This window comes from Filicampus tigris, chromosome 7 (assembly GCF_054856515.1).
Source record: "Filicampus tigris isolate MCC_2025a chromosome 7, RoL_Ftig_1.0, whole genome shotgun sequence".
In the NCBI taxonomy this organism is placed as follows: Eukaryota; Metazoa; Chordata; class Actinopteri; order Syngnathiformes; family Syngnathidae; genus Filicampus; species Filicampus tigris.
In genome coordinates this window covers 5,022,865-5,049,066 of record NC_141223.1, presented here as the reverse complement: position 1 = coordinate 5,049,066, position 26,202 = coordinate 5,022,865, and the positions used below count along the sequence as shown (strand labels likewise).

Here is a 26,202-nt window from a genome sequence, read left to right as displayed (position 1 = left end):
TTGTCCTGCCGAATGCTGTAGTCTGCTTCTGATAACGTGTGAAATTTGTCTTTACAATATATTTTCGTTTGTTATGGCCATTCTGCTGATATGAATAACTAATAAATATGTCACTATTCGTTACAGAAGGATACAATCTCTTATGTTGAAACACTGGAAATATAACGGATTAAATACATGAAAAATAGACGTGTGATTGGGCAGCGTATCCTCGTTGAGGCCGAGTCCTATGATACCAAATATTTCCGTGAAATGGGGGCTGTTCTTTAGGTAAAGTTGTAGAAATATGACAGCCATAAAGTTAACACATAACAGACTACAGTACACATGAACTGCAAAAAGAAAAACACGGCGAACGAACGTAGGTGTAGTGAATCATAGTTTTTAAAAAAAACAACGAAAAGCTACAGCATTTACATTCATTATACGTGCAATTATTTGTTCAATCAGTGTTTCAAATAAACGTATAAAACAGTGCCAAAGGTTGTACTGTAGTTCCCCCCCCCTGTCAAGGGCGTGCGCGCTCCCGCCTCTCCGTGAACGCGAGCTTCGTGCGCGCCCCCGAGACAAGGCGAATGCGGTAGCCTACGAAAAAACAAGCGAGCGGCGCCGGAGACACGAGAGGGGCGCAGTTTACCTCCAGCTAACAAGATTTCAATTTAGAGCGCACATTTCACGCCCTGCCGGGTTGTGTCGCCGCCGTAGAGTGCTTTGGATATTCGCGAACAGAGACAATAGGGTAAGTTGTGCTTGTTTCCGAAGCCGACCGATGGTCGAAGGAATCTGGCGTTAGGTGGGGAAAATGACGATGTGGCTGTAATTTTTGCACCTCCTTTCATGCCTCAAAATGGCGGCTAGGCCGCTTGGTCTGAAGCAGCAGGTAGCATGTCAGCACCGCACTTTATTCCCGTGTACACACATGCAAAATGAGCTTTATTCAAGTATTTGGCCTCAGTGACGAAGTTAAATTTAGCTAATTGAACTTGAGTGCACAACGGCACTCCCGTCAGCGCTCGTATAACGTGCTAAGATTGTAGCTAACTTTCTGACCGCAACATCAGTAAGCTAATGACGGTACGGATCATAATATTAACTTAAGTAGCTGGCATAGTTCACATTTAGGATATCCCCTAGTCATGTGTGGTTTAATAAACGATGTGTGTGCTAACGACATGACAACATGTCACTGGGTAGGGCTGGAAGGTTACTGTTGCATTTGACGTTGTCATTACGAGATTGGTTTGAAGCCGATTCGGTGCCGTTTGACAACTACGTCATTGCCGCTAAATATAAAATTGACACAGTGGCCACCATTGGGCATTATTGAAATGTGTTAGTCTTTATCCTGCCGATTAGCTTCACTGCTAAGTCGGATGTTAGCATAGAGGAAGGGCGTCCGTCCGGTATTGCTCGCCCTGAAGGTTTGTTCTACTCGTGTAAATAACATCTAGAGATGTGCAGATTTCTATTGATAGTCTTTATACAATTGGTGTTTTTTCGTACGACGAGGTTATTTCGACTTGTTTGCTGTCTTACTGGTGGGCGTCGGGCTCAGCTGGAGCTCCCTCGTCATGTGTGGGAGGAAATCAGGGTGGAGCGCCTGCAAGTCGATGATGGTCTTCTTGGAATTGCGTCTTCGCTTTACCCAACTCATTCTCCCTTCACGTGTTAGTCAAGTCGTCATTTCGAAATTGAAAACGAAAAGGATGGCATACTTTTAATTCATCCGTGTGTTTAATGTGCATAGCAGAAGGTAGGTTACCAAAAAAAAAAAAAAAAAAATCCCAGCAAGACCAATGTCGAGCTGGAATAAAGGAACAAAACGGTGTTTACATATTGTCTGTATGTTAAGAATTAGGGAAGTTATGACATCTTGAAGGCTTCCAAAAGCGGGCAAAGTGTCGTCTTGTTTCTAATTCAAAACAATGGGATGGCCTGTGATCAGTTTTTAAGAAAAAAAAAATGAAGCTGAGATCTTGAGGCCTCAATTTCCTTAAAGAGACAGTGTGTAGATATGTGTTCATTCATTAAAAAAAATCCACTATTAATTGCGATGATGTGCAAAAGGAATTCTACCACATCAACGTGTATATATATTTCAACATAATTGTAGGTTAAATAATCGCTAATTATATTACGTTACTCAGGAGGCACTATTAAAATGTGGGTTTTTTTTTCATTTCTTTTGAATTGCCAGTTTTAAAGCATTGTTACCGACAATACAATATAGAGGCATTCAAGTATTTTTTTCATTAATTTCAAACATTGGAATTCAACAATACAACAAATGTAGAACATAGGACTGACTGGGCGATACGACTGAAAAGTATATCTCGATGTAAGTATTTCCTATTGGTCGATAGATAGATAGATAGACAGATAGATAATAATAATTAATTTTTTTAACTATTGAAAATGAGGACCCGGAGAAAAAAGGCGGAATTTAGGTTATTTTAATGTAATATTTAACCTTTAATAAGAGGTCAACGCAACCATGAAAAAGTCAAATAAACTGGTCAATATAAAGTTGAAATAAACTCCTTTTTAATTAATGTGCTTAGTGGGCTGGGCGATATGGCTGAAAGGTGTTCACAATAGAAGTATTCCAGATCAGTCAATTTTGATTAATTATTGATTTTTATTAACCTATTTTTTAAAAAAAACTGTTTTTGTCTACATTTTAATGTAGTGTAATGTGCAGTTTCTTCTCCACCAGTGCATTGTAAATGCTTATTTGCATTAGATGCTACCTCTAAGCAGTATTGTTGATGATAGCCTTCATTCAATGATCACGTGTAGCGATTTAATACACTATTGAAGTGCAGGCATTACAGTTGACCAACCGTCTTAGGGCTACTATATCTTTTCAGCGGACTCATTATTGCTTTCGTCCAATCATATTTTACTAGCCTGATTCAAACATGGCTAAAACTGGCGCTAGTGTGTAATTGACAGAGAACTGCTTTACTTTTACACCAGGTCTCCATCCGGAGGTGTTGAACTACTAGAAATTGACCCCTCAGGGATAATGAATACACCTTAAAATGTGAACATGATCATTTTAAAGTTATGATCCTGAATACGGCGTTAACATCATTGCTACTTGCAAATGTGCATGATGAAAAGACGCCACGATTGATTGCTGGCTAGTTATTAGCGGCTAAACGGCTGATGTTCACATGGGCAGGCTGGGCAAACTTTGCTCGCATTTTCATGCTTTCCACTTCATCACTTTGCTGCTACTTGTTCCAATGATTCAACAGGTATTGCCTTGTTTTTGACAGCATACCTTGCACAACGGCTTCCTCCTCCATGTTGCTCTGGGAATACGCCACAAAAGCGATGGGGCGAAACTTCTCGTCAAAATATTCATCTTCGGAGGATGACGCCAAGTTATGGCTGCCCAACAGCTGCACATTTAGCCGCACCTTCAGTTATTGTTACGATTACTATTCACCGCTTCTTTCATTTATCGGCGGATTCTGTGAAGCTGGACTGATTGTCTGGGGTTGCACACATTTCTGCCGTGTCTGATGGAGTAAACATGCTTGCAGCTGGTCACGTAATATCACGATTCTTAATCATATAATCACTCATCATCCCTACTTCAGAAGGTAATCAACGGGGCGGCGGTTATGTTTGACCCTCCTGTGGGGAAAAAAGGTGTGTCGCGCTTTCTCTGTGTGGCCCGGGACTGGTTGGTGACCACTGATTCAAAGCAACATATATGTGCTCCGTAATGCATCGGGTGTGGCTCAGTCCAGTTGTGACTTGGTGGCTGGCTGCCTCTTCTTAAAGTGACAGGATGTTCTCTATTGATCAAAACAACTTCTCAAAGAGACACTGACCTGTTGGGATTAATCAGGAAATTAAATGGCACCCCCAGAGCACTCTGCACCATTCCTATGACGGTCCCTGCTGCAACACAAAGACAACAGAATCAATAGCAGGAAGAACAAGCGGATTTATGGATGCACTTCGACTGTAAATTATTCCCCCCCCCATCCCCCTACCATCACTCCATTTCCACATTTTGAACTCAGCCAGTTAAACTGATTTATTTTATTGTACAGTGTTTACAATACTGCAAATACAAATGAGAGAAGAACAGGAACAGGAGAAACTGAAAATCTCTCATTGAAAGAAGACTAGATGAACGCCTTGTCTCGGAGGGCCGTTATCCAGCATAACAGCTTTGATGGTTTGATGTCATTTTCTGTCATATTTGAAAACGTTACTCTACACAGGAAATGTTGGACTGAAGCTTGATTGAAAGAAAATCACGAATTGAGAAAAAAAAAAAATCACAATCCGTCAGAAAAATTGCAATTCGATCATTTCCTTCAATCGTTCAGACTTAGCGTTGCGCGGTATTTTTGGGAGCGTGAACCGCGGCGGATTTGTTGGGAAACATCCAGAAACCCCAGCCGTGCTGTAATCAAAACCGTATGAGACGTAAGCTCTCATTTGGACCGCTGTCAGGTGCTGACATCACAGCTCAATAGTTAACTGTCAGCTACGTCAGTTGCTCTCTGTGGAGCAGGTCCTCTGCAGTGTTCAAGTGTCAGTTATGCCAGTAGGTAAGCAAACGCGTTCTATATTTGTAGCTTTATCAGTGGGATAGAGCTGGCTGCCAAACAGTCAAATAGCGCCTGCCGCCTTTGTGGTTCCGGTCACTTGTAATCGAAAGAAAAAAAATACTCTCGGTTACATGGAGACGGCTACTTCTCCACTGCTCCTTCATAAAGATCCCATACCCAACGTCACCAATTTACAATTCTTCACGACTGACAATCTTGTGCGCCCGAGGTACAGTTGGACTGTAAATCAATAAATTTAACATGTCATTTCTAAAAGTGATATCTATTGTATGGAATGCAACCCCGGACGCCTCATTCTTGAAAAGGGTCCAGAGAGCAAGTGATTGCGTAAGGATATCAAAATGAAATAAATTAGCCCCATTTACTCTTGTTTACTGGTTAGTTGGAGATTTAGATTTCATCGTGGTCCCAGTGGACTAAGAGGCTTAGTGTGGCACATAGTTGCCCCCGCCGTTGTCGCTTTAGTTTTTTTTTTTTAAAAAGGGTGTGTGTAAATATTCTTCATGTTTTTAAGCCCGCTGTATTTAATGTAACTCTCAAAAAGATCCCTTAGCTCACAAAATATTGACCTTCTCACCAGGAAAAGCTGTGCTGTCAGCTCAATGTGATTTCCCCATTCATCACTCGGCTCGGCAGTTCTTGGGGAGGTGTGATAATGACACGATGGCGTTTGGGAATTTGACGAGTGCGCAGGAGTTATCCGGGACTCCTCGGTCAGGACTTCTTTTTTTTTTTTTTTTTTTTTTCTTCTTCTGTTTTGTCGGCAGCCTGCGATGGGAAATGTATCGCTCCGCAAATCTGGGTCAACTCTTGCATGTATGCGCAGGAATTTGCAACCTGGAATGTATTGATGGAGTAGATGGCTTGTTTTGAGAGCATCTAAAAAGCTGTGGAATGAGTGATTGAGTTCGCTTTGTCAGATGGATGGCGTGAATCCACTTTTTATAATGAATGGTTTCTACTACTATTTCATGAATGTTGCATTGACCTTCCGGTAGAATAAGCAATTTCTATACATTTTATTTGCATTGAAACTGTTCTGGGCATGGACGCGGCACTTCTTTGACCTATAAATATTTCCGGCCCCACCCACTCTCCGCGTTATCTGCCATGCATGCCTAATGCGAACCTCCATTTCTCCCTTTCAGATGCAGTGTAGACTCGGCTGTTGACTGGTCTGCAGGCTCTCCGCTTCTCTCGTCCCCAGGGGGCCCGATTCCTGCGGTCCCCGCTCTATCCGAGGCTGTGTCGGGACTACACTAACTGACGCTATAGGAGTACACGGCTCACGGTCGCTCGCGTTGCTCGGATCCGCATAGCTCATCTCCTGACTGAGGAGAGCGCGGCAGCTGCACCATCTATTACCAACTGGTCTCTCCTTGCCCCGCCCACACCGTCCTGTCACCATGGTGCTTTCACAACGGCAACGAGATGAGCTGTAAGTGGCCGATGCACCTTTGTTTCACGACACGAATAGTGCTGAGTCTTAAAAAGTTGTGTCCAAGGCATGTTTCCACTTAATGAAGTTAAAGGCCTAGATAGACCAATCCCACGTCGGCCAACCGTGACTGACGAAAAATACACTGCAATAATCACAATTATAAAAAGATGTTGCCGCCTTATTTATTAAAGAACTCAATCATAAATCCCCTCATGCCCAAAGAGTGACGTATTGTGTACGCACGTTTGGTGCCCAAATTGTTCATATTAAAGGAAATGTAAAAATCCATCTTTTTCATCTGATTCCGATCAGCTGAAAAAGATGTGATCGGCCCCGATTTCCGACCATGTGATTGGACCACGGCAACCCAAACATTTGTACTTTTCTCTGCTGGTTGCGATGAATCAAAAGCATTGATTTGGGCCTCTGTTTTCCAATGTCATTGTGGAATGCGCCCACTTAACTTGTGCAATACATGACAAGGCGCCTAACATTCCCAACAATGTTTCTATGTTTTTAGATTAGTGCTGTGGGTGGGGCCTGTTGGTATGGGGAGCTCTTCTGGAATGCTACACAAACAAACCTTTTTTTCGAAGCGATTATCCTATGAATTGCTCCATCGATACCTCCCGGAATGCTACCTCCCCACCACCAACTTCAAATGGAAGTTTAACGAGTGTAAACTAGTTGTTGACATGCAAGCTTGTTCCCCGCTGGTTGCATTTAACGCAGTCATAAATAAATAAATAGCGTAGTTTGTAGAGAACTTACACACACACCCACCAGAGACGTAGCTACGTGGACTCGTCATAATAGTAGTGTTGGGCATCGAGAACCGGGAATCGAGTGGAACTGGGACCATCATTACGGTTCTTTCGGAACCGTTCAGATTTTAGAATGTCGGTGCTAAGTTTCGATTCCTAGTTAGCCGCGCCAAAGAAGCACAAGAAGTAGGACCGGGAAAAAAAAAAAAACAGCCTCTCCTCCCGCCAAAGCTGCGTCGCAATAGCACGGAAGCTCGCCGCCACGCTAGCTTCCGTGCCAGCATTGAGCCAAGTTCAACGCACAAATGCACATATCCAGCTAATATTTAGCTTATAGCATAAACAGCTGCAGCATATACATAAATACTGTACATACAGATACATCATATGGTTCCATAGACTGCTTAGATTAGGTAGACTTTCCTTGCTTGGCCTTAAAATGCAGCGTTGTGTTTGTCATATATATTTTCTTTCTAAAGACAAGGTTAGCCCATCAATTGGTGTTCAATAGCATGCTTTCAGTAACAGCTGCATTATAGTATTGTCTCGAACTTGTGAAAAATAAGCTCTTGTGAAAAATAATACTAAATAATACAGAAAATTGTATTAAAATGAATATACTGGTTAAAACAGACCTTTGAGTAATTCATAGTAAAGTTCACAAACAGTAAAACGTTCATGAAATTAAAGATCAGAGAAGTTCATGTGATTTGTCCAAAAATAACTCCTCTTATTTAAGAATCGAGAATCGAATCAAAGGACCAGAATCGTCCAAATTCAAGCGATGTCCAACCCTACATATTAGCCTGCCCACGCCTATTAATAGTTATGTCAATGTAATAATTACTATTTGATACATCAAATAAACTCAAAGAGGAATCCCTCATTCAGCGGCCATTCCACAAATTGGTGCCCCCAGGAAATAAAATGCATAAAATGGTCTTTACAATTACACGAAAATACATTTTTCTTAAGCATCCCGCACATTGATATGTATTGTGCTTGATGTTAACGTTCTAATTAGTTAGACAAGAATGTACATTTTGCTGTCTTTCCAGTTCTGCCATCCAGATGACCCATTCTGTTTTTTTTTTAATTTTTTTTTTTTATATCAACCTGCATTGATGATTTTCAAACTAATAGCAATACAAGAACAATTCAGGGACTGGAAATTATGTAGCAAAAAAATAGTTTACTGTAAATACAGTGGACCCTCTGTTCACAACTGTGTTGACAAATTGCGTTTCACGCTAATGAACATTGTGAGAGTACATAATCATGCGACACAAGGAGGATAGCTTAGTTACTGCAAAATTTAGTGTTTTTCCTTTTGGGTGTTTTAGGTCCATGAGCCTGAAGATGAATGTTAACATTTGAAATGTTATTTTTTTCAATAAGATGCTACTTTGGCAGCAGCAGTCAGCTGTGCAATTCTGTAACCTCTTGACGACAACTCAACTTTTTTTTATTTTTTCTTTTTTTTATTTTTTAAATGTGTAACCAATGAAAAGCACATTTGTGTGTCTTTGCAGGGTCAGGGGACTCAGTGCCCCGAGCGTGTTATAAAAATAGCTGAAGAACACAAACATGTTACTTCACTCAAAGACCTGGCGGGCACCCGTGTGCTGATGGTCTGCCTTATTTTTTTTTAATTATTTTATTTTTTTAAGTTTCTCTACACCGAACAAAGAATATGCCCACGGCCTTCTCCCAGCCTCTGATTATAAGGTGTTCTGTGTACATTTGTGCAAGTCAGGCATGTCCAACTCTGGTCCTCTCTCTTGCCTGTTTTAGACGTGTCCCTCGAGTTTGGAGACCCCTGATGTACGTCGTTCTCTGGCTGTGATTGTCAGGACATAGTAAACTATCTTGCAAGGATGATTAATGAAGAGAATCAAAGAAAGCAGAAAGTATAACAGGGTATCTTGATTTGCGGTGGCGCCCCGACTCGAGTGTGTACATGAGAAAAATAGTCTATTGCTAACGCAGTAGTCCTAATTACAGTAAATATTTGTTAGAAAAACATTTGGAGGCCATAAAGACAACAGTTTTTTTTTTGTTTTTTTTTTTAATGTATTTTTATTAATTTTTTTCTGAGATGCAAGTAACTTGAAATTGCTTCTTCTCCAGCCTCCCAGCATTGCATTAATACAGTGAAAACGGGGATTGCAATGAATTGAGGCCATACTCTAACACCAGATCTCACACTTAGCCCTGCCTCTTGACTGCATTCCATCAGAGCAGCAGTTTGCTGTCACCAACACCGCAGGAGGACACAACAAAAATGTTGTACCAGTACTAGAATTGACTACAAATACAAATACTGCAACAAATATAGCGACCAGAAAACAATGGCTGCTAGGAGTTGGTCTTGTCTTTTAATGACGGGAGCTGGCGGGTAATCTGACAACCGTTGTAGCTTTGAGAAAGTGACATCGATATCGTCCGATCGCGCCACCGGAGACCAACAAGACTTCACGTCAACTGATATGTTTTAAATTGCTTCTTAACTCCCCTCACATCGATCTGCTCTAGTTCTGGTGTTGAAGTCGTTGAGACCCGCTTATGAATTGACTGTGATATCATCTTTTGTTGTAACCTTGTTAAGGATTATTTGTAACAGTATGCAACTATGCGATGCAGGTAACTCTTAGACTGGGTACTAAACCAACTGTTGAAATCCGTTCCGAGTTGTGATTAGGCATCGGTATGGATTTTACCAGCTCTGGCTTTGGTACTAAGACTTTCTTGAAATGAACCTCTGCCCTTTGGAGTGTATCATCACTCATGCTGCGGTCACACCAAACACGAGCTGAGCAATGCCGGCAGCGCGTTTCCGTAATTAGTGAATGCAGTCCGCACGGCCAGCCGTGAATGCGTGTTGGGCGGTGCAGATCAAGTGTTTTGAAAATTTCAAATGTTCCCTTTTTTTTGGCCTATTTTATTGCAAATTTAACTTCTCGCGGCCAAACTCTTGGCGTAGCGGTCGAGCAAGAGAGGGGAGAGAAAGTGACCTGGCGATTAGCAGGTTGTTAAGCAATTAAAGTGGGGTGCTGTTAAGAGATTTACAACCCGTCGAAGGTGCTGGTGTTTGAAGAGGGTTTTTTTTTTTTTTGTGTGTGTGTGTGCTTTTTCCAGTATGTGTGAGAGGTGAGTGGCATTGCTGTTTAATGTGTACTGTTCATTTATTGGTTAGGTTTTAATTCCTGCTGCTGCTATCGATTATCGATGGACGTGCGCTAACATCAACGTAAGATGGCGCTAAATTTGCCTATTTGGTTGAATTGGGAATTATATGACCTGGTGTATTTTGTGTAGGAAGAGAAAAAACTTGATCAAACTTCTTGGTTTGACTTAGTCATTTTTTGCGATGGTTATCCTTAAGATTTGAACAATGCTACTGCTTATAACGGCACTGCGTATCGATCTGGTACTTTAACGAACTTTCAATTCCATAAAGTCCGGCTTTATATTGCGCTTGTGGCGCTTTCCCAAATTTTGGTGACTAAAATCGTTAAGAGATACCTAAAGCACAGTCTCCGCCACTTTACACCCAATTACTAGTGCTGGCAAACTGTTGGAGCGAGTAAGCGCACAACATAGCGCCCGCTATTTGGGATCGTACTGCTATACAATAGTTTGGCTAGACAAGTGTATTTAGCAAATAACAGTTTACTGTTGTCCCTTTTTTAGTGTTAAATCTAGCTTAAAAACATATCCTATTATCACCGCGTATGTGAATGTTGCCCTCTCGATTGATCCATTGACCCTGTAGTACAAATTTAGGAGGAAATGAAGTCATCTGCAGACTGGAAGGATGGCTGACTCACCTCTCTTAGATGACATCATCCATCTCTCAGCTTGTAACCATAGAAACCAGCCACTTTGCTCTTATTCTATCCACATTGCTTAAATAGTTACCTCTTTTTTTATTATTTTTTTGGGGGGCGGGGGCGCTATGCATTTTGACTTTAGTTGCTTTAGGCTTTACTAGGCTGGTGAGTAACACCGTTGCCGTCATTTATTTAGTACTGATTTCAAGATAATGAGCCTCTTGCTTTGCCCACTCGGTGTCGATGTGGTTTGAGAACAGTTATTTGCGTTTACATTAATCAAAACCATCACCTCGCTGCAGATGGAAAATGTGCTAAACCTGTCACATTTATGGACAGACATTTTCCATATATGTATTTGTTTGTTTTTTTTATTGAAAAATCAAATAATTGTTGTTTTTCAAGTCTTTCCACAACATTTAATTGAATCATTTCAATTTAAGTTGACACGGACAACTCGTGTCTAACGCCCCCACCACATCAAGTAACTGTGTTAGCTACCCTCACCTCGCTATGCTTTTTCTCAGATGTGTACTCTCCCTCACAAGTCAGCTTTCCCCAAGTGCTTTAAGTGCGCAGCCTGTCAGGAGGCTAGATAACCTCCTGCTAACCTTGAACTCGTATGAGGGCCCCCCTCCTGTTGTCATGGGTATTCAGGTGGGCAGAAGGTGAGGTGCAGGGAGCACAGACTACTAGTCTGACAGATTGCAACTCCCTCCCCCTTCATATTGGCACCCTCGAGCATTTTCTCCCGTTGTGCTTGTCTGGTTCCGCCTGGCTTTATAAGTGGTGTTTGCGCTGTGTAAATACAACAAAATTAAAGAGACAATATGGTATAGTGTGGGAGGAGTGCAGTTTCCTTGTTTGGTTTCTGTCATTTTCGCTGATATTAACCGGAATTACATGAACAATTCAAACTACAAAAATATATTTTAATAATCAAATTGTCTATACGTTTAATTGAAGACTTATTTTTTTTAATCACAATAACCCATGATCATGAACAAGCACACGCACCATTAGTGACACACGTGGGCTTGAAAGTACCTTGCTCAAGGGCAGTTCAGCTCGGAGTGAAAGTAGTTTACCGAGTGCGTCACTCACTCTACCCCGATCCCAATTTCGTTCTGCGGAATTCGTGCCAAGCTTGCTAACAAGCAACATTGTTTTTAAACAGGCCCCGAAAGAATTCAATGAAAAGTGAATAATAATGGTTGATGTGACGTTTCCTCAAATAGGAGCTTCCACTCCAATCGTCTCGAATGCATCATGGTCACACCTCAAATGGCGCCTCAGAAACCAGCTCACTGATAGCATCATGAGTCACAGCAGAAATCTCCCGTAACGCACATGACATGGGTGAAGCTGAATTTTATTATTGGAGTTTTGTAGCATTTGATGGAGTGAAAATCACTTCCCAGCTCCGCAAAACATTCTACCCTGACAGGAAATTAATTAGAATCCAACATTCAAACTCACACACTTGGACATAATTAAATCTCATAAGGACTCGGATGCCTGTCTGCTTGTGTTTTGTTTGTGTACCAAAAGTGTATTTGGATGGGGATTCCCCCATGGCAGGGCCCGACTCTGTTGTTGAAGACTCATCTGGCTGGCCTGCATCAAAGCCTGTTTGCCCCCCTCCCCCCTGTTTTTTTTTTTTTTTATTGACACGTCTCACCTCTTTCAGCTCCTGTCGCAAGACACTTCTTTCCGCTTGCTGATTAGATCTTGTTTTATAACGAACTAGATGAAATGCAATGACACAAAGTAAAGAAATTCAAGGGGTCTGAATACTTTCCGTACCCACTTTATGTGTATATAAAGACACATGCATATGCACGCACTTTGCTACACATATGGAACTTAAGGGCATATCTTGCTTATGATAATCAAAGAGTTAATTAAGGTCCCTCTTGTTTGTTGCAGAAATCGAGCCATAGCTGATTATCTGCGTTCCAATGGATATGAAGGAGCGTATTCTACTTTCAAGAAGGAGGCAGAATTAGACATGGTAAGTAGACTTTGCACCGATCGGCCTATATTTTTCATTTTATGGCCATTTTGTGATTTGGCCGTAATGTCTTAAATTGGCAGATCGATGAAGGTTGCCATTGATCGGCTCTGCGAAATCAAACGTTACAGCTTGCGGTGTTTTGCCACGAATTAATTTTGCTAAAAGATTTTGTCGCTACCTGTCAATATGTAACTATTGTAAAAACTTTCATTGCTGCACGGAAAGCCGCTCTGTGCTTGTGTGGTCCTTGTGTGAGTCTGCCCATCGTCCTTTTTGGTACAATTCTGCAAATGTACCCAAGTATCTCAAATGACTGAAGTATGAACCGTATCGATGTTTAAAGTTTGGGACAGATCGTAGTGGTATCAGCTCAAACGGTATCGCCCCCCCCCCCCCCCTTGTTACTCCAGCAAGCGTAATGGCCGGGGTTTTTTAACAACCTGATATCCTCCCCCCCCGCCTGCCTTGGAATACACATAAAAAACGCATCCACACGAACCCGCGGAAGTGCATTTTCAAACGCACGCCAAGCCTCTAGGTGGCAGTAGTTAGCCAAATACTGTCCATTCAGAAGGAACTTCCGTCCTTTGACGTCACTTCTACGAAACCAAAAACACGGCGCCAAACGCGTTCGGGAGGACCGACAAGAGGTCAGAATTGCTTTTAAACCTTTCAAAGAGAAGCAGTGGTTGGTTGCGGACAAATAGGGAAGCAAAAAGCGCCTCGAGAATGGCTATAACCAATGCAGCGCCGCGGGAATCCATGTTGACTCGCATGACAAACAGAATAATTTGACAAGCGTTTCTGAACAACAGCCCTTGTTTATATTTTTAATCTCTTCGTAAAATTCTGACAATTTATTACATCCAGTTTCTCCTTATGGTTCCATCAACTACAGCTGTCAGAATGAAAAAGATGCTTCAACTGTTATATGGTGATTTGTGCCACATACAGTATGTCACCCTGGAATATATCATTTGTGGACGCTCCTTAACACTGACGGTAATAGAATAGTTATAGAAACACAGCTGGTAGCACCGTTATAGCAGTTAACGTTGATTTGAAGTGACAACGAAGGCAGTCGCGATCTTTTGACGGATACTGTAGTTTCTGAAATGTTCCTACACATACTGTGTGTGTGATATAGTCGCTAAAGTACGTGTAAGAACTGAATGCTAAGCGAATATGGCAAATAGGCCCAACTTTTACCTGCTCGCATAAAGTGATGTAGGTTAGTTAGTTTTCTCGCCGTTTGCTTGCTTTGTCAATGGTACAGTGCACGTTTGCTCATCTTAGCGAGGGTTTCTTGAGTTTTTTGCTCAGTTTAACGCGTCTTTTCTTGAGCGGTAGTCATACTTCGGAGTTGCAAAGTCGCATAATCCTTCATATGGTTTGTGGTGGAACACAAGTGTCACCGCTCTTCCCAGCGACCGTTTCTTCGGCACATCTTACAATGTTATTTTGACCAACGTCGGTCTTGTCAAACCCTGAATCGTGAATGAATCCTGCCCACTGATTTGCAGAATGAAGACTTATCACTTCCTCTTCCTCTGCTTGCCGTCTAAGATCGCTGATTTGCTGAAGGAGGATTTCATCACTTCCTCCTACTTTGCAGACAATCAATAGACCCATTAGTTTTTGAGACAGTTTTAATACTCAATATTGTAAAATTACAGCCAGGTATGGGCCGCCAGTTGCCCATCCCAGGTCTAAATACTTAAAATTACCGTAGTCTGGAAAAGGGTCGTCTTATCACATCGTTTCCACCCTCCCCCCAACTTCTAATTCCATCCTCTCGTTTCACCTTACCTTCACATTTCACCTCACCCCCTTCTTTTGTGCCTTTATTCATTCCTCCGCCAGACATTTTCTGAGTGTGAGAGGGTTGAATAATAGATGAATGGCACAGGGGGAGCCACACACCCTCGGGTTTTTATAGCGCTGCCCAAAACAAACCTTTGCAATTGCAAGCCAAAAAGATATCAGGACAAATTCCCCTTGAATGTATCGCACGCCTCAGTTCAAATGTACTTGCATGTGGTTTGGGTTACTTTTGACTGAATTGAATTTTTTTGCCAAGGCCCCTGTGGCTGTCTCTTGTGGGTTAGTAGGTTTATATTTCAAAAATAATTTTGTGTCCACAACCAGTTACTCTGTAGGCACATGACAGAAAAATGTACATTACCCCCATGCACATACACATACCGCTTAGACATTTGGATCCATAATACCCACTGGTAATAGGTTGGCAGCCTGCAGTGTAGTCTGGCACTTTTGTGCATCTGGTGTATGTTGCTTAGCATCCAGGCAGATGGTCAATTAAATGGTAGCAGGCTTGTTTAGAAAAATAAAAAAATATAAAAAACACGCTGGTAAAAAAAAAATGTATTGTATACTCCTCCAAAATTGCACGGTGCCTTGAGGCTACAAGTAACTATGAAGGCATTAAAAATCCTCATTGACGGGCAACGAGGGTGTGAGGGTGATGATTGCCGCCGTCGTTCAATCTCACAGCTAGCTCCTCAGCCTTGCTTTTGAACAAAAGCAGAAATCCCGAAGTAGTGGAAGGATGCAACCACCGCCAATATCCAATGTTGATGCTTTCAATGATGAGAGAGGGATAGGATAATCAATGAGGCCCTGACTACACGTTTATTTATTTTTTCATTTGATTTATTTTAGATAGTTACATGAGCAAAGCTAGCAATCAGACAACATACACACAAATGCTTTTCCTTTTGATTTTCACAAAGTTATTGTGTTTTTTGTGATACATGAAAAATAATCCAATATACTGTCAAGTTGACAACTAAAATGAGTTAAGACAAAGGACAGTGTTCAGTCATTTTGAAACACGGTATATGAAATTTATCACTTGCTTTTTTACATGCATGAACCTTGTCTGCAAGAGGGTAGCCATTGTAGAAAGGATCAGGACTAGTGTGGGGGTGTGTGTTGCGACTGTATAGAATTAATAGAATGTATACATTTGTTGTACAGTAGTGTGGTTGCGTCAGAGCCGCAAGTGTAAGTGATTGTTTTCTTTCATATAAGCCATGTCCTTGGCTTGCCAACGCAGTTGGTCCATTCTCTCTGGCCTTTTTTTTTATTATTCTGCTGATTTTTCAACTGTTTGCCTTTTTTTCATCCCATCCACCCCCTCCGCACAGAATGAAGAATTGGACAAGAAGTATGCAGGTCTTTTGGAAAAAAAATGGACTTCAGTCATCAGATTACAAAAGAAGGTTTGGTTTTTTTTTGTCACTTTCAAAGGGGGCTTGTCGGGATTGCGGTCTTGTGAACGGTTCGTGACATCACCTGTGGATCCACTGTACTGTTAATGTTAATATATAATCATCTCTTAAGATCACAAACTTAAGCCAAAATGACACCGCTGAAGCTTTTTAAGGATATTAAAACTTCTCTTCAAATTGGTTGAATGCGCCTCCATGCTAGCATGCTAACACACTTGCTTGGTGTGGGCAGGTTATGGAACTTGAGTCTAAACTGAACGAAGCAAAGGAAGAAATCACCCTGGGTGGACCAGTTAGTCAAAAGCGAGACCCCAAAGAGTGGGTCCCGCGCCCTCCAGAACGGTATGCGCTGAGTGGTCACCGCAGTCCTGTTACCAGAGTCATCTTCCATCCAGTCTTCAGTGTGATGGTGTCTGCTTCAGAGGATGCAACAATAAAGGTTTGTGCAGCTGAAAGGCGCGACACATTTTTCCCATGTATTGTTGTGTGTTTTCAAACATTCCAAATGTGTTGCCCTGCAGAGTAACATTCCACATCTTGCCACTCGGTGCATCAGTGGATCACTGCAACCCATCTTAAAAAGCTGGGAACATATTGCGCTTTAAAATAGCACTCAAATATAATTTCTTGTTAAGATATGGTTTTGTGTTCTTATGTGCTGATGGTAAATGTTTGCTTGGAACTGTAAAGATTATTTAAATAGTTTGCTAATGTTGACAGTCGCCATAGGATACGGTTGCACTCGTTAATATTCTCTCTGAGGCAGAATTTCTAAGATCCATTCTTGAAACAAAACTTGAATGGTCATGCAAAACAGCCATTGGGCAGAGAAGCCTGTATTTCTGCTGAAGTTGTTTGCAGGAAGAATTTTACATGCGGTTGTTTCTGAAATCTTTGTTGGTCATCCTGGGGGGGGCTGCATGGCTCAGTCTAGAGTGGGGGGGTTCGATCCCCGGCCATTGTGACCATGTCGAAGTGTCCTTGAGCAAGATACTGAACCCCCAGTTGCCCCTGATGCTGAGGCATTAGTAGGTACATGAAGTGTAACAGTGTGAAGCGCTTTGAAGGTAGAAAAGCGCGACACAAGTGACGTCCCATTTAATATTAACTTTTATAATGGTGATGTAACAGCGTTAATGATTATTTGCTCAAAACAATAGTTCATCGGTTTGAACTTTAAATATCTTTTCTTTGTCGTGTATTCAATTAAATACAAGTTGACCGTGAGTTGCGAATCATTGTATTCTCTTTTTATTTATGTTTAACACAATGTCCCAACTTCATTGGAAATTGGGTTTGCAGATTTTGATTGCATGCGCTGTTATTGAGTCTTGTTTCTTTCACTTCCTCTTCGATGATGCTGCAGTCCTCAAATTGGTCTGCTTCTCTGGAGCGCGCTGTTATGGGCGCACCCCAGAGTACACCACTGTCATCTTTGTGTGCCAAGAATCAATGCGCAAACCCTCCCGTCTGCCATTGCGCTCAGGAGCGACTTGATCTCACCGGACAATTCCCATAGTCTACGAAGCTGTTTGTTCTTTATATTTTATTCACGAGGCATGTGTTTGTCTTCTCCTTGGCTACACCTACCCAGCAGGAGTTCAGATCCCTGTTTTGGCATCATCTAACCCCTTTTCCAATCCCACCGTTTGCTCCCAATACAGCCCCTCCCCTTGACACTGTGCCACATTTCTATTCCTCATAAGCAGCATCCGCGCAAGCGAGCACACTCGCCATCAGATGAGCAAGGCTCCGGGCCCAAATCTTAGATTCTGCTCCGCCCTCCTGCTCTTGCTCTTCAGCCTCTTCCTTCCATGCCTCGCTCTCTTTCCCCTGGCCTGCACTTATTCGCTGTCCTACTTTTTTCTACCCCTGAACAGCCCTGTTGAATTTTTAACTGAGTAGACCTTGCACGCTTCAGATTGTTTTGACAAGTGCTGCAAGCCAAAATGGCTTCTTAGTCTGAAAACTAAACTGAATGTCCAGTATGTGCGACTATTTTCCTTTACGCTTTTGTCCAAAGTTCATTAAAGAGGAGGCTCGTATGCAAGGTGCCACCCAACTCGTAATGAGTAGCGGGGGGATAAAAAAAAAGTCGGTGATATTGCTCAGCCTGTCATGGTAGCTTTGAGTTACAGGTTGCTGTAAAGGCTTATTTGCCCAATATGCTGACCAAAATGCATAATGTGCTCATCAAGTGATTCTTCAAACACATTAACTCCGCTGATCTCCTCAAGGACGACCCCCCACCACCACCACACCCTTGCATTTTGTACCTCATAGCCATCTGGCACATTTAGCCCCTCTAGGAAGGGAGGGTGTAAGAAGGGACTGGTGGAGTTTGTAGTAGTGGCGGTGGGGTCTCCCATTACCGTCTGGACAAAGTCCCCCACCCAAAGCAATGAGGCGAGGAGAGTTTATCTCTCTGTGACTGTCTGCTTGAAAGCCAAACATGAGCGGCTTAAATTCACCTCTCTTCCTCCATTGATCACTTAAACTGTCTGTGCTGTGTAGTACTCAAATTGGGTCTTAACCATAGAGACCTTTAGATTTCCACAGTCAGTCGAACTTGTTGTTGGAACTTTTAATGTGAAACATTTAATGGAAAGTTTTTTTTTTTTTTTTCATTAGTGTACTTTTGTATCCAAATGTCAAATTATTTCTCAGCACAAAGTGAGGAAAAATTCGACCAAGAGACAGATTTTGCAATAGGGGTGCCGATGATTAGACATTTGTATGGAAAGGGTCTCAGTTTGAAATAAATAGAAGCTGTTTGTCTAGAAATTGCGGCGCTTGTCATGTTGCTTGTTGTGTTGTCGCTAATGACGCTTACGTGCTCTTCAGGTGTGGGACTATGAGACCGGAGACTTCGAACGCACACTTAAGGGCCACACAGATTCCGTGCAGGACATCTCTTTTGACCAGACTGGAAAACTGCTTGCATCCTGCTCTGCAGACATGACTATCAAGCTGTGGGATTTCCAAGGGTTTGAGTGCATCAGGACGATGCATGGTAGGTGTTCGAACGTGCCATCTTCTTATATCAAAATAAAAAATAATAGGCAGTGATAGAGACGACACGCTTGTGGACTTTGACCCAGTGGAACCAGTCGAACGTGATATATGGTTAAGATTTGTAGGCAATGACGATATCGACGTATATGTAACAGAATATAGTAATTGCCACTCGATTTAAAAAAATAAATACAAATTTAAATAGTGCTTCTCTTTGCACCGACACTTAATTTTTTTACGTATTCGATTGAAACAGTATATAATAATAGGCTTTTGTAGAATTTGTGGGAGAGCCTCAGGTTTAAGAGGGTGAGTCAATAGTCGCCCTTCGGTTTTGGGGAGATGTTGAGCCAGGCGCTTTAGACCTTAATGGGTTAACCATTCAACCAGCAACACTTTGAACGTCAGCATATCAGAATTATCCTATGCTCACCTTCAAAACTCAAATTAGATCCACACATTTATATGAGGATTAGAGTAAATACAAAAACTGTATTTTCTTTTGCCTGTGAGCGGCACTTTTCTCTCTTTTGGCGGAGAGGGGCGATGCGAGCTACTCGCGGTCTTCCTCAAACACACTGCACAAAATGTGTCTGCAGAGAGAACTGCTGGGAACTTTTGTTTAAATTGAGGCTTTGCAGTTGCCCCTCTATTACACCTCAGGCCACATCTTAATTCATTTTCAATTCACCCTTCTGAAACCCTCATGCATCAACTTAAAAAAAAAACATGAAGCCAACTGCTTATGTAGATAAGTGTTGAATCAGTTGTTTAATTATCCTCTTAAGCTATTTCCTTTCGCAGCCTATTACCTATAGCATGACTGCATGCCTGATATACACACATAATCAGTAGTCCCGACTGGCTGTTGCGTCCATCTGTTGAGCATAAATCAAACCTAACAACTTGCCAACCACAAACTCCTTATGAAACTACAGCAAGCCAAGCTCGCTACTTGTCTTTTATAGTTGGCTCACTGTGCCCAAAAAGCAACCCATCATTCATTTGGTGGCTTGAGACTTAAATCGCAAACATCTGACCCTGATTACCCCCCCCCTTTTTTTTTAATTTTTTTTTTCTTTTTTTTTAATCTCTGAATCCCATTCCAGTGATGCTTCCAACTCTGTTTTGTAGGACATGACCACAATGTATCATCTGTAGCCATTATGCCCAATGGAGATCACATCATTTCTGCCTCAAGGGACAAAACCATGAAGATGTGGGAGGTGGCGACTGGGTAAGGTCTTTAAAGCGTCAATAAAAATGTATTTTAAACACTATTCATTCTCGTTGGTCTTATTTACCGGCTGTTAATGCATCTCTGTATTTTTGCCAACCAGCTACTGTGTGAAGACCTTCACTGGGCACAGGGAGTGGGTCCGCATGGTGCGACCCAACCAGGACGGCACTTTGGTTGCCAGCTGCTCCAATGATCAGACGGTGCGCGTGTGGGTTGTGGCCAACAAAGAGTGCAAAGCTGAACTGCGGGAGCATGAGCATGTGGTGGAGTGCATCTCGTGGGCGCCAGAGAGCGCTTATCCCACCATACTTGATGCCACTGGTTCTGAGGTGAGGACCCGCTTGGATCTTAAACATCAGTCTGGATTTCGTGCCTGACTAACCGACTGCACAAGTGTGGCGTTGATATTTGCACAATCTTTTGCTTGACGTAGTCGTATCCTTGTTTCTTGATTTAAAAGCTGGTTCACCGGGTAAGATGACATAAAGTGTTTGCTCGGTTTAAGTCAGTATAGTCTTTGTTCACAAAAGCCTGTATGAATTGAATGTTGTTCAACTTGGGGGGGGTTCTTCAACCCGCCTACCACTGGAATCGACATTTTCCGTGGTCATGCAATGGTCAGTAAATCGTTCACTTTAACAGATGTCAAAACAAGAACGTTTGTTTAAAAGAACAAAACAGAAACAACTATTATCCTTTGCTTATTTAACATAATTACAAGTGCAGAGTTCTTTTCAGAGCAGAAAAAAATTGCAATTATGCAAATTAAATGCAAACTAAGTATGATAGATCCATTATCTGACTCATTTCTTTGCCTCTGAAATTATGTAGTTCAAACAAAAGAAAGATATTAGATGTGCTTTTAAACTAGCTGTCCACGAACCACCCCAGAATTATGAGTGCCAACCCACCATTTGAGAATCACTGGTCTTAAATCTTGATTAATTCTTGATTCTTTGGTAGAAGTTTAAAATCCAGATGGATTTTGTATACTGGTACATTTGTTTTATTTTAGCACATCTATTTGACTAAACCTATACAAGCATACCAATAATGAATTACTTATACTGCAGTAATTTCGCCACATTTAATGATTTTTTTTTTTTTTTTTGTGGTGTGTTTTCTCCAACCAGAGCAAGAAGAGTGGTAAGCCAGGCCCTTTCCTGCTGTCTGGCTCCAGAGACAAAACTATCAAGCTGTGGGATGTTAGCATAGGCATGTGCCTTATGACACTGGTGAGCGCGTAAATCTTTTTCTTTCTTGCGAGTCATAAAGACAATTTGCTTCATCTGCAAATTGTGTATTCTCTATATCACAGGTGGGCCATGACAACTGGGTGCGTGGCCTCCTTTTCCACCCGGGAGGCAAGTTTATTGTGACCTGTGCAGATGACAAGACCTTAAGGATCTGGGACTACAAGAACAAGCGCTGCATGAAAACCCTGAGTGCCCACGAACACTTTGTTACCTCTTTGGGTAAGCAGACCTCCTGTCCTCTTATCGCTTGCTATTATCTCTTCAGCTGCCGTGCCCCTGTAGCTTATACCAGTGGTCTCCAACCACGGGCCACGCAGATGAAACGATGAAAAAAAAAAACTCTTGAGGTTTATTTATTATCCAAGACTGAAAAATATTTTATTTTTGAAAGTGACCCCGGATTCTCTCTGTTACATCTGTCCGTCCGTGACGGACTCTTGGCGCATGTCAAGATGCTACGGTAATTGTCTTGGTCGTGTAACGCTAATGTTAAACTCACAAGATAGCAAAATTAGTAGGGGGAAAAAAAAAAACAGCATGCATGAAGCCAGCTCTGCACAATATGTAGCGAGCAGCTCTTGATTTAGCGGTTATATATTTTCATGCGCTTGATATTTGTTCTGTGGTGCCTCATGTTGGTGAATTTTAGGAGGACACCGCTAATATAGTTACATAAAAAATGGTTTCACGTTTATTATCTACAGAATAATTAATTAATTTTTTTTTTTTTCTTTTTGGGTGATCGTATCATTCATTCACTTAACCTTTGTTCTGAGGTGTCTGTTTCATGTTGCTGATGGAATAAAAATGCTTCACGTTCGGAATATTCTGACTCGATCAAGCCCATTCCGAACGAGTGGGGTGCTATATTTCGATTGATAATCCGGTCTGCGCGCATGAAAACAATTATTCCAAAATTTTGGAACAAACCGTCTTTACTGTGCATGGCTGTGACATCAGTATACGTGTGTCTGTTATCCCCGGAATCTAGTAGAAGCAGAGCGAGTGTTATATTGTTGTTTGATTCAGTAAAGTTTGGGGGGGAAAAAAAGCAGAGCAAGCGAAAGACATGGGCAGGCGCAAGACTGAACTCGTACATTTGCAGCTGCTTCAGAAAGTGTTAACCCGACGTAAAAGCGCAAACAGGATAATACGCAAAGTAACACTAATGTTTAAAGTAGAAATGGACGGAGCGATGTTTTGTTGACACGGAAGTCGCTACGGCTTCTTCTACTATTATTTCCGGTATATTTGGTCGATCTGTACGTCAAAATAATTTGTTCCGATCGATAGTGTGGTGCATGAACACGCCAGTCCTAATCGGATGAAAACAGGGCATAATTTTAATCCGAACTCTGATAGGTGTTCTGAGGGGTAGCACCACTGAGCCGTTAGCCTCTCTTGTCCACCTTTTTCCTATTTATATGTCCGTGGCATTTCATGTGATCATGGTCGTGTAATTCTCTTGACCTGGTTAGCTACTTTTTGGGCAAGCTAGTTGACAGACATTTGTTTTAAGAACCCTCACAACAACTGTTAGCAATTGTTGCAAGGGTCAGGTGCATCGTTCTCTTAAACAGGTACATTTCTCACCTCAATCGCACCTCCAACTTAGCAAAAGAAATACATACTGGCGGGTGTACGTACAGGGATGAAGACTGTGCAGAAAACAATGACTTCCATCTTGAACCACACTGCATTGTTGACAGGAACCAAGAGGAAATGGACACGTGAACAGAAACCATGCACGAGGCAGACGCATTACATAATTACACATGAGTAATAATTCTCAGGTCAGCCAAACAGTGGACCTTTAACATGTCGAGCTCCACCCTTTTGGCAGGCCTTTGGACCTCTTTCAAGTGAACGCCTGCTGCTAGACAACTTTTCACTTTTTGTTTTGTTGTGATCTTTGTTCATTTCAGATTTCCACAAGGCTGCTCCGTACGTGGTCACAGGGAGTGTAGATCAGACAGTAAAAGTGTGGGAGTGCCGCTGAGTAAGACCTCCAAAGAATGGACCAGCACCCCGACTACCCAGATGGTCTTCTGGATCCTGATTATTCCCCCCCCCCTCCCTCACCCTGTCATTCCACCTCCCTCAAGCTAAACTTCACCTGCACATCTTCATCTCCTTCGGCTGCACCTGCCACCATGGTTATTTACCCATTGCGCTCTCTGGTCTAATAATCTCTGCCCCCAATGTAAATTATTCCTGGATGTAGATCAAGCTATTAAATGTTACACGAAAAAAAGTATTCTTGCATGGTAATCAAAACTTGTATACTGTAAATTTGCATAACGTCTAGAAGAACCATAGGTTTAACACAGGGCTGGCCGTCTGTCACGCAGCCTTACTGACCAACCGAAGGCAGATGTTTTTGATGTAGGGCACTAAAAAAAATAATTTAAGAAATGACAGTGTCTTTATGTGTAAGATTATTTTTGTCAGGTTTTTTTTTTTTTTTTTTTTATTCAGAACTTTTTTTTTTTTTTTTTTTCCCCTCCCTCTATTTCTCTCCTTTGCTGTCTTAGTCTGATGGTGCCTAGCTTGGTAAAACCTTTGAGCAGTCGGGCAGAAAAAGCATATATGGTGAGACTGTCTGTCGGCCTTTGTTATTGAAATAATCTGTAGCTTTATACCATCACTTCTCAAGTGTGCATACAATTTCTCTTCATGTGGAGCTTGCTCATATTTTAATGGTTGTATATACCAATGTTTCAAACTGTTGTCCTTGGACCTCGGGGGGGTTGGGGTGGGGATGGGGGGGGTGGCTAACTGCAGCGTTGACTCTTGTCATGGTGGCATATGAACAAATATTAGGCTTTAGATGAACCATCCCATTAAGAATAGCATCGCTGAGCTATTTGCTGAAGTTTGGTGGAGGCTGTCTGTGTGCGCCCCTGAGTGGAGATCAGGGCTTACGCAATTTCTAATTTTGAGCACTTGATAAAGAAGCCGGGTGTGTCTCCTTTGTGAGATCGTTTCCTCTTACCTTCCTATTGCCCCTTAACTCCCAGCCAATTTGCCCAGCTAGGGTATTTGTGTAATATAGGAAGGATGTATAGACTAATAAAAGATACTTCGATGTCGCTCGGCGCATCGAATGGCTACAAACATGAACTTTCTCTTACAAAAGAGGAAAAGAAAAAGCATGACGAGTCAGTGTATCTCCCGGGTTTGAATACTTGGAATGTGCAAAGATTTCTGAGGGGTGAAAAACATGTTCAGATCAATAAAAAGTTTAATCGGTTTTCTGTGAAAATATGAAGTGTAAATTTAGCTAGTTAAGCCATTTGGCAGTTTTGTAATGTTGTGGCAAAAGATAAGATGAATGAAAGTGGGGGTAGTTTGACTGTTGAGAAAATGATAGCAGCGGACATGCTAAATGGTCTGCTTCATATCTAATCTGGAATATGAGCATCTCTACTGACAGACTCCACAGACCACTTGACATGTTTGTGAGTGGCATTCTTCTCACGTTTTACTCAAACTGGGAAGAACATCGGCTAGAATGGGATTATTACAAAAATAAAATTAAAAAAAAATCTACGACCAACCATTCCTTTCCCCTTGTAGGAAATGAAACATCACCAGAAAGGTGGTGGTTCATTAATCTTGCACACCCCCGGTTCCACTAAATGTAATGATGATCAAAGACAAATTTCCAAATGTTGATAACTACAAAAAAATATATATATCATAATTTTACAATTGCAGTTCTTGGCTAATAAGGAATCCCATTGCTTCAATAAATTAATTAGCTTCTTTTCTGCATTTTTCTTTTCAAGTGTGTATGTGCGTGTGCTCTGCTGCTGAAGCTCATGCTCGCGGTGTAAAATGTGACCTGTTTATGGCGCTGCTGCATGGTCATCTACAACAGAGGCTGAGTTGTCTAAACACGTTTTAAGGTACACAGTGGCTTAACAGAGACAGTAACATGACTGGTGTTGAGAAAAGGATGGCTCGGTATGTTTAGATCACTCAATCCCTCTCTAGTAGAATGGACTGATTTGTTGTGAGTGTGGCATCACTCACTCCATCCCCTCTTCCCCCCTTTTAGAGGGGGTTTCTACACATTCAAAGACATTGAGTCAGACCAGGATGATCCAAATGACAAATCTTATCTTTAAGAGAATGTTCCAGCTATTCCTTAGGTATCTTCCGGCTGACTTCGTCGTGGGAGAATAGTTGAATTTGGCACGAGAAGGGCAACGTATTGTTCAAGCTGATACCAAAAAATTGTCAATACAATCTGGTTTAAGCGAAGAAACCAGCTTCAATTGGTCCAGCATTGTGACCAATTGTAGAAAAATGTGCTCACACCCTCAGGGCCACACTATGACATGTCAGGCCTTATACTATTCCTCCATTTGATTTTAAATGAAAGATGTAAAATAAAAGATTGATGCGACATTTGGCGGGGCTCTTTTTCTAAGAATTTGTGGATCAGAGCTGCCGTGTTGAATGCAAAGTGTTTCTCCGTTCCCAGGCAATCATATTGCTCTCTGGTCTGGCTTATGAGTGGCCTGACTGAGTTTTTGCTGTCTCCGTGTCATTTCTGCCTCAAGTCAACCAGTCCTCTCTAACATGCGTGTGAACCTCATTGAGGGCTTCAGACTGCACAACAAGCTCTTACTTGAGAGTTCATGATGTTTTCACCACTATGGTCTCACTCTTCACGCTACAAACTGTTAATATACCTGGATGTCATTATTGTTTGCAATATAATAAAAACAAATCTGCATTATTTGTGGACATGTGTGGTTTTGTTTACGTCA

At 41.8% G+C, this 26,202-nt stretch overlaps 1 protein-coding gene across 1 annotated transcript; it reads left to right on the top strand.

Annotated features, from left to right (window-relative positions):
- The first annotated feature begins 511 nt into the window (after positions 1–511).
- pafah1b1a (platelet-activating factor acetylhydrolase 1b, regulatory subunit 1a) lies at positions 512–26,171 on the top strand. The gene is made up of 11 exons (XM_086035414.1): positions 512–739; positions 5,750–6,039; positions 12,569–12,653; positions 15,827–15,901; positions 16,143–16,349; positions 18,755–18,923; positions 20,060–20,162; positions 20,266–20,494; positions 21,299–21,400; positions 21,484–21,640; positions 23,347–26,171. The coding sequence occupies exons 2-11, from the start codon at positions 6,008–6,010 to the stop codon at positions 23,418–23,420; spliced, it is 1,233 nt and encodes a 410-aa protein (XP_085891540.1). The 5' UTR covers positions 512–739; positions 5,750–6,007; the 3' UTR covers positions 23,421–26,171.
- The last annotated feature ends 31 nt before the right edge of the window (positions 26,172–26,202 follow it).

What these genes read in the sequence shown, in the direction of transcription:
- pafah1b1a (XM_086035414.1), top strand. Translation starts at nt 6,008, where the DNA reads ATGGTGCTTTCACAACGGCAACGAGATGAGCT. An exon ending in TTGATGCCACTGGTTCTGAG is followed by an intron (nt 20,495 to 21,298) that starts GTGAGGACCCGC and finishes TTCTCCAACCAG; the next exon opens with AGCAAGAAGAGTGGTAAGCC. An exon ending in GCATGTGCCTTATGACACTG is followed by an intron (nt 21,401 to 21,483) that starts GTGAGCGCGTAA and finishes TCTATATCACAG; the next exon opens with GTGGGCCATGACAACTGGGT.